This window comes from Eumetopias jubatus, unplaced genomic scaffold (genome assembly GCF_037043125.1).
Source record: "Eumetopias jubatus isolate StellerSeaLion01/CBP00866 unplaced genomic scaffold, mEumJub1_p1.0 scaffold_9, whole genome shotgun sequence".
NCBI classification, from domain to species: Eukaryota; Metazoa; Chordata; class Mammalia; order Carnivora; family Otariidae; genus Eumetopias; species Eumetopias jubatus.
The window spans coordinates 37,670,746-37,687,627 of NW_028274815.1; the positions used below are offsets into that span (position 1 = coordinate 37,670,746).

General features: G+C 48.5%; 1 protein-coding gene across 1 annotated transcript in view; it reads right to left on the minus strand.

Moving 5' to 3' along the window:
• Positions 1-16,882, minus strand: part of LOC148163524 (uncharacterized) — a 28,257-nt gene that overhangs the window by 7,582 nt on the left and 3,793 nt on the right. Inside the window, 5 exon segments of the mRNA XM_088026620.1 lie at positions 1,130-1,307; positions 5,509-5,542; positions 5,545-6,059; positions 6,061-8,789; positions 10,045-10,228. Coding sequence (XP_087882746.1) covers positions 1,130-1,307; positions 5,509-5,542; positions 5,545-6,059; positions 6,061-8,789; positions 10,045-10,228 — 3,640 coding nt within the window.

The following is a 16,882-nucleotide window of genomic DNA, read 5'->3' on the forward strand; positions in this document are numbered from 1 at the left end:
GACTTTGGTGGTTAAAATCTGGAAGGTATTAACATTGAGATTTGGGAGGTTTATGGGAGAATTCTGCAGAGGCACTCCGTCTTCCCAGGCACTAGCCTCACTATTAAAGATTATCATTTGATTTTTCTTTTGTCATTTCCCCTTATGTGTACATTTCCCCAGGGAACTCCATGGGGTGGAGGGTTAGCATATTCCTGGACCCTCAGCCACACGGCACTGCCAGTGCCCAACTCCTATATAAATGAGACTATCTGAGATGTCTGGAAAGAAAATGGGAGTCAGCGAGAAGGTACAACTCCCCCTTCTGAGGTAATGACCCCTGGGTAGTCAGTGACAAAGTGGCTGGTCGAACTGGGCAGGGCAATGGAAGGTCTGAGTCTTGAGGGGGTGTGGTGGGGGCTGCTGGGGTTTTAATCAAGAGGAGAGCTGAAGAGAATTAGGACAGCCACACAGGATAGAAGTTGACCTCCAAAAGCCAGTGCAAAGCAGCCCCCTTCCCCTCCCGCTGTGCCGACCCCGAATGGCTATCCATCAGGAGGTTGCAGCTCTGTTACTTCTATTTGGGGGAATTCTTTTTTTTAAAGATTTTATTTATTTATTTGACACAGAGAGAGAGCACAAGCAGGAGGAGTGGCAGGCAGAGGGAGACGGAGCAGCAGGCTTCCCGCTGAGCAGGGAGCCCGATGTGGGGCTCGATCCCAGGACCCTGGGATCATGACCTGAGCCGAAGCCAGACGCTTAATGGGCTGAGCCACCCAAGTGTCCCTACTTGGGGGATTTTTTAAAGATGTAAATAGCCCTCTTCAGTTCATCCTTTTGGGATATGAATGAGTCCTTGATTTTAGTGAGCTGCAGTTTCTGACAAATTCTCTTTCCTGGTGCAGTAAGACCAAGACTTCGTGACTGAGCCCAAAAGATGAAGGGCAGAGAGAAGTGAATTCTAGGACGCACCCAGAGAAAGAAGAGAGCACGTTAAAACGCTACGTGCCCAGCAGCCCGGAGCGTGGCCCTTCCTTTCTGGGAGCTGCCCTGCCTGGTCTGTCCCGGCTCCCGCAGGCAGCCGTAGGGGGCGCACTGCGCCCATGGTGCCCAGCCCTTCCACCACGGCGGCCCGCTGAAGGCCAGGTACCAAGATGGGTCCGCTCCTCCTCAGACTCTGAGCCATCAGGAGCAGCTCTGCGGCCATCTCACGGGTAATCTGGATGATGTGGCTCCCCTCATCTGCGCCGCCATCCTCCAGGAGGCGCTGGTGTTGCTCAGGGCCCAACCAGGCCAGGGGCCCCGGGGAGCTGGCTGCCGGGCTGCCCCTGCAAGAGGACAGGGTACAGCTAAGGAGACTCCAGATGCTCAGGCCTTTCCACTACTGTGCAGGTGGCCCTGTCGCCACTTTTTAAAGAAGAGTGGGAGTCAAGAGGGCCTCCTGATGCCCCACATGCCAGCATCTCGAGGCAGTTTTCTCCAAGTACGAAGGGAAACAGTGAATCCCTGTTCCTCGGTGCTCCGTTCATCCAGAACTCGCATACACAAACATGCCAGAACCTGGCATACTCAGATCCCAGTGCGCTTCCGCTACCCCCTTTTCTTTCCCTCCGTCAAGTTTCAGGCCTTACGTGGGAGAAGGGAGACGCTACAGCTTCTTGTGGAAATTTGGGAAGCCTTGAATGTTCTACTTTTGGGTACCCAGACACTTTCTCACCAATCATTCCATGTAAAAGGACTTTACAGTTCTGATATGAATAATTAGGAATATTCTCCCATGAACGTGTTATTTCCGAGTGAGAAAAAGAGCTACCGCCGGCACTCACAGCTAGGCCCGATTATTTCTTTATTGGACCCTTTGTGGAGCCTCCCCTCAGCCTTTTCCAGACTCTGGAATTGAGACAAGTTGTTCTGGGTTGGAGCCAAATCCAAGAACAGAGGATCAAGACTGGCTTTGAGGTCTTTCCACCCCACCCACCAGGTCCTGAGCTCGAGGGCAGCGGTGTAGGTGGGCCGGGAACAGGGTGGGAGGGGCTTTTGGGCCTGCCCCCAGCATTCCTTCTTCCCCAGTACCCCAGAGTAGCCTCCGAAGGGATAGAACTATTAGATGTCGCTGTTGGAAAACTGTGAGGTCTTGAGCATGAAAATAAATTCTATCTAAATTGGGAGATATAAGTTCCTGATTCTATTTGGTCTACGGCTGTAGATGTAGCAAATATTTGGGCAAAAGAGGAATGGAAATCAAAGGATAACTGTTCCAGGCCTGCGGAGAGACCTGCCCGTGTTCCTTCCACTCCCACTGTGGTAGGTGGCTATGTTCAGTCTTTGTCACGCACCCCCACTGCCAAGCACACAGGAAGGGGTCTATAGCTTACGGTGTGGAACCAGGGGACCAACCATCCAAGGAAGGGGCAGGGTGAATCGTATCATTTTGGCTGTCGCTGTAGAGCTCAGGTGGGTGTGGAAGTAAGAAGTTTCCATGGGACAGACGAGGGGGCGTGAGTCTGCGGCCAGGAGACTGCAGAGGACAAGATCCAGAAGACCCACCCTGGGGTCTGGGGGCTCCAGAGCAGTGCATTTGGCCCCAGGCTTGGCCCAGGAGGAAGCAGAGATGACAGCTGCCAAGGCTGTGGGAAGCATCCTCATTCCTCAGGCTCGAATCAGAAGCTGTGCAGGTGTGGAAAACAGCAACCAGCCAGGTGCGTGGCTGGAGGTGGTACAGAGGTCCATAGCGAAGCCTTAGGTTCTGGCAGCTTTCCTCTCCAACCATAAAGTACTCAGTTTCACACCAGGAGCAAATCTCAGCACAGGCACTGGGAGGCCCTCTAGGTACTTGCTCACCTCAGAGCTTTTATTACCTGGAGAGTCCTTCCCATCCTCATGGACAAGACAGATCCCCTGCTTCCTTTGAAACTCAACTCAAGACTGCCTTCCTTTTGGGCGCCTGGGTGGCTCAGTTGGTTAAGCGACTGCCTTTGCCTCAGGTCATGACCCTGGAGTCCCGGGATCGAGTCCCACATCGGGCTCCCTGCTCAGCAGGGAGCCTGCTTCTCCCTCTGACCCACTTCCCTCTCTTGCTCTCTATCTCTCATTCTCTCTCTCTCAAATAAATAAATAAAATCTTTCAAAAAAAGAAAGTATACTGCATTAAAAAAAAAAAAAAAGACTGCCTTCCTCTTAGAAGGCATCTACATCTGCTTCATCCCTTCCACGACCATTTTGCCCCAAACGTGAACCTCTTCTGCACTTGTAGGCCGTCTTTAGCAACCTAGCAAGCATTCAAAATCACCTACTGTGCACTGCAAGGCACCAGAAACTGTGCTTGGTGTGAAGGATCTAAAGAGAAGTTAGACCAAGGCCCTGAACGCTAGCAACTGAGAGCTGAGGCTTTCTGTGCTTGTGTGTATTGAGGAGTCATCTGGTTTGCCATCGTTTCGTGTTGCTTCTTCAATTAAATAGTCCCCGACTTCTGAAAACTGTTCGTCAGCCTTCTTTTAGACAGGCTGAGTGTCCCCTGATTGCTGGGAGGGGTGAGCTTTTCTGGAGAGGGACCAAATTATACCGAGGCCCTGGGGCTACCCAGATGGGGCCCTAGAGTAGGTGAGAAGAAGAGAGAAAAAGGGAGAAAATCCACCTGAGACTAAGACTCAAACGCAGTGACTGCAAACAAGGGCAAAAATGGCAAATGTGTGATTTGTGGTCCTTGAGTCAAGGGTTAAGAAAGTAGGAAATATTCTTTTCAACTCATGTCTCACAGTCAACTGTCAGGGACTTTAAGCATCCAAAGCCAGATGTGTCTCCAGGCTCTTCAATAAGGGAAAAGGCCTAGCACTGTGTGTGGAGATCCCCTTAACTGGCATAAAGAACTTCCACGCGTGACGTCCAAGGGCCCAGAAGATGCACAAGCCCCTTCCCAAGCCTACCTCCCTCAGCAGGTTCTGTCAGTGGCTCACTGTTTGGGGTGCTAATCTGGGCTGGACGGAGGGTGTGTCTCTGCCCCCCAGGAGCCCCAAGGAGTGGGAGAGTGGAGCAGACAGATACCATGAATGGCGAATCTCCCTTTTCTGCAGGCCCTCACCTCGGGGGGTGGGCCCTGGAGGCAGAGCCACTGTCCCTATTGCAATGATGTGTGTAGGACAGTGCTTCCTCCGGGATAGGAGCCTTGGAACATGAGCCCTTGCTCTTCACCCAGGGGAAACCAGCCTCCAACAGGAGAGATGACACCCCTTCATGGACAGGCGTGACAATGAAAGCTGAACGGGCTTGCTGTTCTCACCGTCCCAGGGCGTCAGACCTGGGCGGCCCGCCTCACCTGCCCTGGTGCAATTGTGTGAAATACTCCTGACAGGAGGCTTTGACAAGAAGGGGATGCATCAGGGGAACTGACAGAAAGAGAATGTTAGTGAAGTCAGTGGCATCAAATAAGTGTCCAAAAGACCATATGGAGAAACAGATAAGGAGCCCGCAGGATACTTTCACGAGACCAACAGCTATGGAGCAAGGTGAGGCTAGAAGGCAGCTGGAACCTGAGGCAAGAGGCCTTAGGCTGTGGGGGAAAGGCACTGTGCCTGCTCTCCTCTCAGCTACTTTGGGAAGAGGGTCCCCTCCCATGGTAATGACCTTTTGGGGAAAAAAAGGAAGTAAAGAGTAAGGGAGTGGAGGCACATGGTCTGGCCAGCTTTGCCTTGGGAGAAGGCCCGGGGGAAGGGCTTGGAAGGGTCCACGTAGCCAAGCATAATGTCATGAAGGGGATGGATCAAGTTGTGCATAAAACGCTGAGCTGAGCACGCCTGCTAGGGAATTTCTTGAGCACTGCCAACCTACTTGCACCTCCCACTGACTTTGGTCACAACTGGTGTAAGTAAATCAAATGTTTGGGCTCCCCAGTGGCTGACTGTCCTGTCTGGTGCCCTAGAAGGAAATGACTATGTGTGGAAGGTGTTCAACAGACCCAGCACCCTTCCAACAAATCTTTCCTTTTGCCTAGGCTGTTTCAAGTTGGATCCCTACCATTTGCCAACAAAAGAACCCCGCTTGGGGCAGGGAGGTAACATCACAGAGGTCGAGGTGGCACGAGGCAGCCTGACCCACTGGAGGGGTGCTGTCGGTCCCAGCAAGGGAAACCCCTTCCAGCCGGGGCAATGGGGAAGAGCTTCACAGATGTCAGTGGTTACAGCCACCACTAACAGGACACTTCCTACGTATGTCCAGGCAAGTGCAACTAGTTTACATGGAAGCTTTCGTTAACCCTCTGCCAGAAGAGTATCAATGTTCCCATTTCCTAGACTAGGAACTTGAAGTCCAGCATAGCTCAGAAGCTTCACTGAGGTCTCGGGGCTAGGAAATGTTAGAGGCAGCCACAGCCCCGGGCAGTGTGATTCCTGATCTCAGATTCTCCAAGGCTGTGCTGTGCTGCCGGCCAGATGGGAAGTACACACGTGGGCACCAAGACAGCTTTTTCTGGAATTTGGCGGTGGCCTTTGGTTACTAGAAAGAGGGCTGTGGTGGGGGAGAAGGAAAGATGCTGACTGCCTTACTGTGTCCAGGTCTGCCGCGAGTGTCTGGGGACGGCTGGCTCAGCTGCGCGGGTCCCCACTGAACTCCCTGGGGTGTTTTTTGGGGCAGCACCCTGAGAATGTACACTACCCACTACAACAGCCCCTGATGCATGCTCGTCACAGCGGCGCTGGGGCTGGGCAGGGTCTTGTTCATTCCTGGGTTTCATCACCGCTCTCTCCTCACTGGGCTTCAGGCACGGGGCCAAGAGTCTCCAGGCCTCAGTGTGACCACCTTTCCATGCCTGGAGCTGGGCCATGGCATGATGGGCCTTGGCTGCCCACTCCCACTGAAGCCAGTCCAGGGTGTGCATTCTCCACTCCTCTGGGTGTTCCTGGGGCACTGGGACCCTCTGGGCCACCTCCTTGGTGAGGACAAGAATGCTCTCCAGAGCCATAAAAAGGTCTTCCTGGCATGCCCCAGACTCCTGACTTCCTGCCACGATTCCCTGTGCAGCTTGGATACCAGACACCATTCTTTCCAGGGAGCTTTCTGACCTGGTCTGAGGTTCTTTACGGACAGAGCCTTGGACAGAAGGCATCTTGGAAGGCATGCTCATAGTCGGCATTGATGATGCTGAGGTGGCCAGTCAGGGCCTTGGCTCGAAAGGAGAGCTCCAAGCAGAGAAGTTCAAAGCGTGTGGACAGGCTGGGAGATGGTTTCGGGGAGGAGGCCAGGACCTCTGCCACATCCAGCAGAGCATCTGTGAGCACGTGAATTTCCCTGCACAAAAAGGAGACCTCACCTTTTACCTGCACATCCCCACACAGGAGGCTAGAGAGCCTGGCAGCGTCTTGTAGCCTCTGAGAAACATCTGCTGCCTGGGCCAACCCTTCCTGCAGTCCCTGCTGGTCCTTCACAGCCTGTCGCAGGGGCAGTAAGAACAGACCTTGTCTCCTGCTGAGTCCCTCCATGCACTGGAGTAGGTCTTGGACAGCCACTGACCATAGAAGGCACCCATCCTCAATGTTCTCTTCCCATGACTTCGGGGCTTGGAGGCCATCAGAAGCCAGAATCTTGTCCAACAGCTGTTTAGCATGGGTCTCCACCTCCTCTAATCTGCCTTGCATTTGTAAAAGTGCTTCTGAATGCCCAGTTGAGGCAGGGTCCTTCTTACCCAAATCCACAGGCCCACTTTTGGCTGCTAGTTGAACCATTGACACTAAGTTCTGCTGCAGCTCCATGAACACTGCCATGTTCCCTGGAAGATCAGCTGCTTGGTTGTGACAAAATAGCTGTTGACACAGAGGGTACCAGTCACCAGCCCTGGCCACCAAACCCTGTCCAGTTTCCCTGGGTCTCCCAGACAGCTGGAGAGCCCCTTCCAGAAGCCCATCGGTTCTAGTAGTTGTGCAGTGTGCTATCTCCCTTGCTAGGTCAATAACAGAAGGTGTTAGTGTTGGGATTTCTTGGAGTCCAGGCATCCTCTCTGACCCCAGTGGTCCCTCTCCAGCCAGGGCCTCTTGAGGTACATCCACGGCTGCATCCCGCTCCTGCAAGTTGGTGCTAGCTGAGGTCACTGCCTGGTGGCTCTGGCTCTTTACAGCAAGGATGAGTTTGCTGATGGCTGGTAGTGGAGAGTCCCCCCTCTGTGGATGGATGTCAGGAATCAAGGGGCAGGAAAGATCATCCCTCGGTGGATAGGAGGTACCTGAGTTGCTTCTCTCCAACCCAGGTTCCCCCTGGTGTTTCAGTGCAGGAGCTGTAGAGTCCTGAAGGCTGGGGAGAAAAAAATAAGGTCGTCCCTTAGCAGTGTCAGACCTCTGGACCTGGTCCCGAAGAGGGCTGAGGATATCTGGGTGGTTAGTCCCATCCAGCCCCTCTTGGATGCTCTGGGCTGAATAGATCAGATGTTTTGCCATGGTTAGAAATGCATCTGTGTCCTGAGTGCTGTGCCCACCTGAACAGTACTCAGCAGCTGCACTCAAGAACAGTGAAGACTGCTCCAGCTGCTGGATCAAGACCCTCAGGCCATTCCGGAAAATGGGATCCCGATGTTGGTCCACATACCTGTTCATCACCTGCACTATGTGTTTGGCTCGACCCTGTAAATATGCCACAAGTCCGGGAAACTCTCTGGAATCTCCACTCCTCAAAGCCCATGTAAAGAAGTCCAAGTGGTTGGTCATTTCCTGAATCGACACACTCAGGAACTCAGGAATATTGAGAACGTCATCGAAACATGCCAACAGGCCTTCAGATGCCCTGGTCCATTCCTGAAGCAGGGCCTGCAAGGCGGCCGGGCTCCAGTCCAGACCAGACCCTTGGGGGCTTTGTGAAAAAAGTTGTTGCACCCTGACCACAAGCCCCCAAAGGCCTGCCATGGTGACCTCCATGTCTTTGCCAGTTTGCTGTCGGGGGCAGCAAACCAAGACCAAGTGAGCCACTCTGAGCATCCGCTTGGCCTGGTCACGGAAAGCAGCAAGGAAAAGCTGGAGTTTCTTTGACGAGGCCTCGCCGTCGCCCGAGGAGCCGCCTGGGCGAGTAGCCAAGGTGGCCTGGACCAGTCTCTGAAGAGGGCTTCGCGTGTCGGTGAACGTGTCCAGGATCTGGCGCAGCAGTCCAGCCCGCACTCCCTGGGAGAGAGCCTCGGTCGCGGCCTGCAGCGCCGCGCACTCCCGCCCCGGCTCCAGGCTCCCGGAGGCCCGGCCCGCTTCCGGAGGCCCGTGGATCCGACCCGGGCGCCGGGCGCCGCGCAGCTCCAGCAGCTGGCCGCAGCCGGCCACCAGGCGCAGCCTCTCGGGCGGCGCGGAGCAGGCGGCCAGGCGCATGCAGTGCCACACCACGGCGGCCAGCAGCGCGTCCAGAGGGCCGCCGCGCAGGCACTCGGGCGCGGGCGCCGCCAGCAGCTGTCCCAGCCGCCGCAGGCGCCGGGTGAGTGCGCCGGCGGCTGGGGCCGCGGCGCTGGGCTCCAGCTGCGCCAGGAGCTCGCCGAGGGTCTTCCTGGTCTGGGCCAAAGTGTGGCGCTGGGAAGCGGCCAGCTGCGGGTCGCGCGGACGCTGCAGGCGGCCGCGGGCGGCCTCAAGCAGCGCGGGGACACAGCCTCGCAGCAGGCGGCCGGCGCGGCCTAGGCGCTCCCCGGGCCCGCGCGCCGTCAGGCCGCCCAGGCGGAGCAGCGCCGAGGCCAGGTCGGCGAAGGGGCCGCGCAGCGAGGCCGCGTCCTCCGCCGCCTCCAGCGCATCCAGGCAGGTCAGGCACCACCCCGCCGCCCGCACCATCTTCCTCGCCATCGCCGCGTCTTCCAGCAGCAGGACCTGTTCGGACAGCCAGGGAGAGAGAAGCTGGAAAACGCTGGCGCGTTCTGGGAGCGCGAGCAAACAACGGCAGCTGCTTCCCTCCCCGAGTTTTACGAATAGACCGCCCCCCCCCCCCCGCAACATCCCAAGGCTAAAGAGTATAGAATCTCAGGGCCAAAACAAAACAAGTTATCTAGAAGTGACCTTTAAAGTAAATATTTGGCTTGGCTGAAAATGTGAGGCTTCCTAAATTTGACAAAGCTACATTTAATGTGAGGTCCAACTTGGGTTTGGAGTGGGCACCTCCAGGTTAGAAGAGGAAGAGTCAACTGTCTATGTGGTAACTGACACGTAATTAAGGGAAAAGTGTTTAGGAGGGACTTACTATTTGGATGAGGATGATGGGGGGCTGGAGAGATGGCGTGTCCAGGAAGTGTCTTGAGAATCTTTCCTAGCCCGAGTCTGCCCATCCTGGATGGCTCTATCTCTATTCCCTGCTACAGAGCTGGTACCCAAACACTTCCAAGAGCCTGCCCTTCTTCCCCTCTGTTCTTCCCATCAGCAGGTGCCCAAAGCCCTCTGGTTTTGCCTCTCACATCTCTCCATTTCCAGTCTCACTTTAAGGAGGATCTGTTAAGTTGCCAATACCGTCCCCCCACAATAGCCCACACCATTAAAGCTTTAACAATGAACGTTAATAATATTGTAATATTTAGGATATTACATATGTAATATGTATGTAGATATGTAGATCTTATTAGGAGCAACGCCCCAACCTACAAGAGTTGTGCCATATGGTGGAATGTCAGGAAAATGGTGAGTATTTGGAGGCCAAGAGGTTATTCGGCCCCCCTGAGATCCTTCCAGGAGAGTCTTCATTCTGGAGCCAGATTTGCCAAATAGGCTAAGACTTGCAGAGGTTTCAGCAGGCTCTCCCCCACAGCTCCTGGCCATGAGCCAGGTGAAAAAGGAACCCCTCAGTGACACCGTTTTATTAGGGGTTGATAAACCAAGTGTGGGGAATGAGGGGGGCACACATGGGTTAAAGACCATAGGCCCTAATTTAGTAGGTCTACCAGCTTTCTATGGCAATCTTCCACATTTAGCATTTATTAAATTGGTAATGAAGTCTGTGCTGTGATCTTGCTGGAAGCTTGGGCAGGGGATCTCTCTGCAAAGGGCATCCACTGTGGGAATGACATGCCCAATCCATGTTTCCTTGCAATGAGCTATGTCCCACTAACCAGCTAACCAGGTCTGATATCAGCCTCACCTTGGTGGTATCTACCAGGATCTGCTGAGCTGTAGTCACTAGCTCCTCCTGGTGACTTTGACATTCTGGCTGAAGATGGAGCTTCTGAGCTACCAGCATGATGTTCCTCCCAGACAGGATCAGAGACTCAGCAGTAGGCCCCATTTCCTCCCAGAGCCACTCCTCCTCAGAGTCTCCTGCCAGCCTGGACAGACACATTTTCAAGCAGCATTACCAACATGTCCATGAATGGAATGATACAAAAAAGAAACATACCCATAAGGAAATTATTATACATAGACTTTACAGAGTACTATGAAGCCCCTAAAATGGTAAAGTAGGTTTGTATTTATGGTGATAAAAGCCTCTCTAAGACATAATGTTAAGCAAATAAAACCAAATTATAAAATAGCATGTATGGCAATATCTCATTCATTTTCAATTATGTACATATCTACTTAGAGAACTATCCATCTAGATGGATAATCATCAAAATGTGGTTATAGCTTGGCATTTAAAAATATGCTTCATTGGGATGACTGGGTGGCTCAGTCAGTTAAGCGTCTGCCTTCTGCTCAGTTCATGATCCCAGGGTGCTGGGATCGTGTCCCACATCAGGCTCCTTGCTCAGGCGGGCAGCCTGCTTCTCCCTCTCCCTCTGCCTGCCACTTCCCCTGCTTGTGCTCTCTCTCTCTCTCTGACAAACAAACAAACAAAATCTTTAAAAATAAAAATATGTTTCATTCCTTTTTGAATTGATCTCATTTTCTCTGCAATGAACATGTATAATTACTACAAAAAACAAAAAGGCTCTTTTTGTAAGAAATACCTAGAATCTCATTTCAATCCATGTTATCAAGAGGAGAGGTTTTGCATAACAAAAATCAATTTCCATGAACACAGATGTCCACAGCAACTGTTTTCATGTGATGCAAACATTTCCCTTTCAACAGCAATCCCTAATTACACAAAACAGAACAAGAAATGTCCCAAGTACTCCTGCGCCCTTACGTTTATTCTTTGCAAATGAGGCTGAGCTCTGTGCCTTCAGAATTGTAGGCTGAGAGGACACCGGACTGCCAGCTGGAGTAATCACGGAGAATCTCCTCTCAGCTTTTGGTCCCTTACGTAGTGGCAGCCAGTTCCAAAGCCCTTCATCCCGACCCGCTCCAAACATCCCAGCTACCCTCATCAGAAATATCCCTTGAGTACCCCTGTGCTGAATGACACAAACCAAACAACCCAGCATGACAAAATGCTGAAACATTTGTGAGCAATGTGTAACAGCTGTCTCCTTCCTTTGCTTTACTTTTAACTCCTTGTGGAGAATGTGCTCATCAGCTGAGGTTGACATGCAGTCTGATCAGCCCATAAATAGGATTTGCCACATCCTGTCAGCTGTTCAGTTGCAGAGCTGGGACCAACCCCCATGCAGCCTGACCTCCTGGGATTTCTCATTTCTCAATGTTAAAAGGAGGGGAGAGAAACAAAGCTCCCAGGCATCAGGGCTGTCTATGTGAAATGAGGCTGTGGAATGCTGTGTTAAGGCTAAATGGCTACATCCCAATATAAGCTTGAGTCCAAGGTGCTTCACACAGAGATCAGTAGACACCCTGTCATGACCTGCTGGACTTTCCCAGGCTCCTCCCTCTTCCTTGAGAGCTGGGGAACATTTTCCTGTCTTCCCCTCACTCCTCACTCCCATCCCTGCTTTCAGATTCGGCTGAGATAGTTATTCATTTGAAGCTACAGTTGGAATTTCCCTTAGCGTTGCATCTTCTCTTCCAAGAATTTTGACCATCAGGCATTCCAAGATATGAAACTATTGTCCTGTTGCTTCTTCATCTTCCTTTACCTTGAGGTCTCTGGTTTCTGTTTGTGGAATCATTATTTTTCAATGATGCACCTCCAGCACCTTCTGGCCTCCAGAGGTACAGGTGAGAAATCCAAGGCCAGTCTATTTGATACCAGTCTAATTGATTTTCCTTTGTAAGTAATTAGTTTTTCCTGTCTCTGAAAGCACTTAGAGTTCAGGAATTTTACCAACATATGCTTTAGGTGTATCTTTTCTCCACAGTCTCATTGAGAACAGAGGGAGAAGTTTTGATGTACAGATTTGGGTCATTAACAGGCTCAGAGAAATTTTCTTCTATTATTTAAGTTTGATTCTCCTCAATCTCTTCATTTTTCTCCTTCTAGAAGCCCCATATTGGCAAACTGGGTCTCCTGGATCTGTCCTCCAATTCTGTTTCTTCATGCATGATTTCTATCTTTCTGTTTTACTCTCTGGTTTGAATTGTATTATTGACGATCTTTCAGATCATGATTGGAGTCATAACTGTAAACATTCTCAAATTTCCGCTTCAAGGGTATCAGACCAAACTCCTCACCAAGAACAGTTGTAAAAGACGGATAAAATAGTTTATTAAACCCAGAGAACAGCCAAGACAGCCAGGACTTATCCCTGAGTAACACAGGCCAAGAGGCATAAAAGCCATGTACAAAACGGCAGCTATACCACGACTTCTGAGAAAACAAAAATTAGAGTTTGGGTCTTGTCAATGTGAAGGGAACCTGACCAACACCCCAGAACCTCAGCTGAGACCCCAAAAGGCTACACCTTGGTAGTAAGAACAAGCCAGAAATAGGTATCTTCTTACAAAGACTGAAATTAGTCTTGAATCATCTCAAGACTTTGATTGGATAAGCGAGACCTTTCCCTACATTAATTTTCCACCAGAATAAATTAAACTTTGTCTAGAAGGAGACAATACTACATAGAAGCACTAAAATTTTTCATTCATTAGTGCAGTTAGTTTTTAAGAATTACCCCTCACATGAAAAAATAAAGGTGGCTCAAATTATTTGGGTAAAGATAGACTTTATAATAAATAGTACTGGGATGACTGAATAGCCATCTGGAAAAATATAGTTGGATTGTTATTTCAAGATACATACAAGATTGACCTCTGAATGGATTAGGGAATCTAATGTGAAGTCAAAACCACATAAGTATAATGATGTACTATGTGTTGGCTAATTGAATTTAAATTAAACAAACAAACGAACCCATATAAGTACCAGAAGAAAACACAATTGAATGCCTCTTTAATCTTGGTATAGGGAAACCTTTGTAACTATGATTCAAAATTCAAAGGCAATAAAAAAATAAGTTGATAAGTTTAACTACATAAAAAATTTTTAATTTGCATAGCAAAATAAATTTTTTACGTCACATGACATGGCAAACTGGGAGAAGGTATTTTCAATATATAAGACAAAAAGCTAATAACTTTAGAACATATATTCAGTGTTTATAAACCTGATAATACAACTCTGCATTGTACACTTTGCTCTTATCACTTAACAATGTATGTGAGTATTGGGTTAATAATATAACACAAAATATATTACAAAGGGTTAATAACCTATTATATATTTCAATATATTCAATATATAATATGTAATATTTTTTATAATTTTTTATTGAATATGTAATATATTTTAACCCAGCGATGTCACTAGCAAGAATCTACCACCTCCAATAATATGAAAGTAAATACGCACAAAGCCACATTGTTTGTAATTTCAAATATTGGGAACAACCTAAATGTCCATTCATAGGAAAGTGGTTAAATAAATTATGATGTACTCATACACACGATGGAGTGTTATGCAGTTATATAAAAAAGCAAAGAAAATTTCTATGAAGTGATATGTGTGATCTCCACAATATAGTGTTAAGTAAAATAATCAGAGTGCAAAAAATGTCTACAGTATGCTACCCTTTGTGCCCAGTGTGGAGCCCAACACGGGGCTTGAACTTAGAACTCTGAGATCAAGACCTGAGCTGAGACCAAAAGTTGGATGCTTGACTGACTGAGTCGCCCAGGCGCCCCTGGGAAAATACACGTGTTAAAATCAACTGGCATGTGGGGGAAATCCCCAAAATGAAATATGAAAAGGAACAAATGAATCTATTAAAAAAGTTGTCAGAATTCTAAGATGGCCCCCAAATTCTCATCACGTGGTGCACACACCTGTATAATGACCTCCCCTTACATGTGGGTGGGACCTACGAAGAGGATGGGATGTTATTCTGTGATCAAGTTATGCTATATGGAAAAGGAGATTTTCTTCAGATGTAATTAGAGTCTCTAATCAGTTGGCTTGAGTTAATCAAAAGGGGGCTACCAATTGGGTGGGCCTGACCAAATCAGGTGAGCCTTCAAAAGAGGGTGTGTGGGTCCTTCTTGAAGAGACAGATTTGAAGCAGCAAGGACACTCTCTGGTTCAGCCTTGAAGAACCAAACTGCCACATTGTGGAGAGGACCATATGTCAGCGCCTCAGTTCTGCAGCCCTAAGGAACAGTTCTGCCAACAACCAGTGGGCTTGGAAAAGGCACCCAAGCCCCAGATATTGCAGCCCCAGCTGCCGCCTGCATCACACAGCTCACCCAGTCGGCTGAGACCCAAAGCAGTGGACCAGCTCCTGACCCACAGACACTGTGAGATAATAAATATGTGCTGTTTCAGACTGTAGCAATTTGTAATGCAACAGTACAAAACTAATATGATTATAAGTGGGTAACATAACAACTCTGAAAAGGACAGGGAAGAAAAGAACTAACCTAAGTAACTTTGGAGAAGAATATTTTTCCTGGATAGGGTCAGGTTAAAAAGAGTAAGAACTACACACAAATACTGCTCTCTAGTTAGTCAATTTGTTTCTCCTATGGTTACAGGTTAAGTTTGCAACTCCGTATGTGTTGAACAGGGTTGAACAGGTAAGTGGACATACTGTGGTTAGTCAGAGCAAGGATTCTCACTTCTTTCTGTTGGAGAAAGAAGCTACAAATAAGGAAAGGGGAAGGCAAGGAAGGACCTTGTGGTGTTAGATTGGAACTGGAGATACCAGTATGATATAGATAGATTAGATAGATAGATAGATGGATAGATAGATAGATAGATAATAGATAGATAGATAGACAGACTTACACAGCATAAGGGAGAGATGGGGAAAGAAAACAGGATGGGAATAGGAAGTGCGAAGGAGAGAAAGGCAAACTACCTGTAATCAATATGTACCAAGATGTTCACAGTGGTTATCTCTGGGCAGTAGGCTTATGGGCAATTATTTCTTTCTCATTGCACTCATATTTTCTAAATGTTCGTCATAGGATACATTTTTAAGCAAAAGGAAACATACACTTGTATTGACCTCTTCTTGTGGGGTCGTCCCTGAAGCCCTGGCTTGCTGCCAACACTAGTCCCCTGATGTGGCAAGTTCCTTCTGGCTTCCTGAGAGCTTACCCAGCAGACAGAGACAGGGGAACTTGCCAGCGAAACACTTACCACGTTTTGTGCTGATTGCCTCCATTTGGCTTATCTTGAGAAGTGCTCAAGGAGCTGCCCTGAAAGCCAATGGAGCCAAACCCAAGTCAGAATATGAATTATTTGCAGTATGGTCCTGATTGGCAAGCTGGACCATTTCCCATGGTCATGGGCGTGGATAATTCTCTTTATAAATCATTTACATGCCCGGAACAGACAATACAACAAAGGCATTCATACTGAAACGGACAAAAAAGATGTTTACCTACTCCCAAAATTTTGTGTGCTTTTTTTGTGGTCACAAATGCATTGTGTTAAAAAACTTAGAATGTACAAAAGAGTATTAAATTACTATAAAACACTTAAGTACATTGTTATAAGTGTTCTGGCAAGCTTCTTTCTGTGAATTTTTTTCTTTTTACATAATTGGAGTCACATCACATACAGTCCCCGGCTCCATATTTTTTGTATGTGTGTGTTAAAATATATCAAACAAATGTCTATATTTGAAATATATATAAAAAATGTATATAAATATATAACAAATATAACAAAATTTACCAGCTTACCCATTTTTAAGTGTACCATTATAGTGACATTAAGTACATTCACATTGTTGTGCAAACATCACCACCAGCCATCTCCAGAACTTTTTGCATCTTCCCAAACTGATACTCTGTACCCATTCAACACTAACTCCTCATCTCCCCTTACCCCTGCATATTCCCCTGACAACCATCATTCTTTCTGTCTCTGTGAATGTGACTCCTGTAGGTACCTCATCCTAGTGGAATTACACAGTATTTGTCTTTTTGTGACTGGCTTATGTCACTTAGCATAATGTCCTCGAGGTTCATCCAGGTTGTCAGAATTCCCTTCCTTTTTAAGACAGGTCATAATATTCAGGGCGCCTGGGTGGCTCAGTTGTTAAGCGTCTGCCTTCGGCTCTGGTCATGATCCCAGGGTCCTGGGATCGAGCCCCGCATCGGGCTCCCTGCTCAGTAGGAAGCCTGCTTCTCCCTCTCCCACTCCCCCCTGCTTATGTTCCCTCTCTCGCTGTGTCTCTATCAAATAAATAATTTAAAAAAAAGACTGAATAATATTCCACTGGATATGTACACCACATTTTGTTTAGGCATCCATCCACTGATGGACACATGGGTTGCTTCCACCTTTTGGCTATTGAAAGTAATGCTAGTATGAACACAGGTATACAAAGATCTGTTAGAGTCTCTGCTTTCAATTCTTTTCAGTATATACCCAGAAGTGGAATTGCTAGATCACATGGTAATTCCATTTTTAATTTTTTGAGGGCTCATGTATAGTTTTGAATCCTCTTTGTTTCTAATTCACTTAACTTTTCAGCATGGGTATTTTTCAACAATATTTTTGTAATTTTTTGTTTTTGTATAAATTTCAAACTTCCAAAAAGTTGCAAAAATTATATGACAAACTCTAATATATTCTGCAACCAGATTCACTCACTGTTCTCATTTTGCCACACTTGTCTTGTCATTCTCTCTTT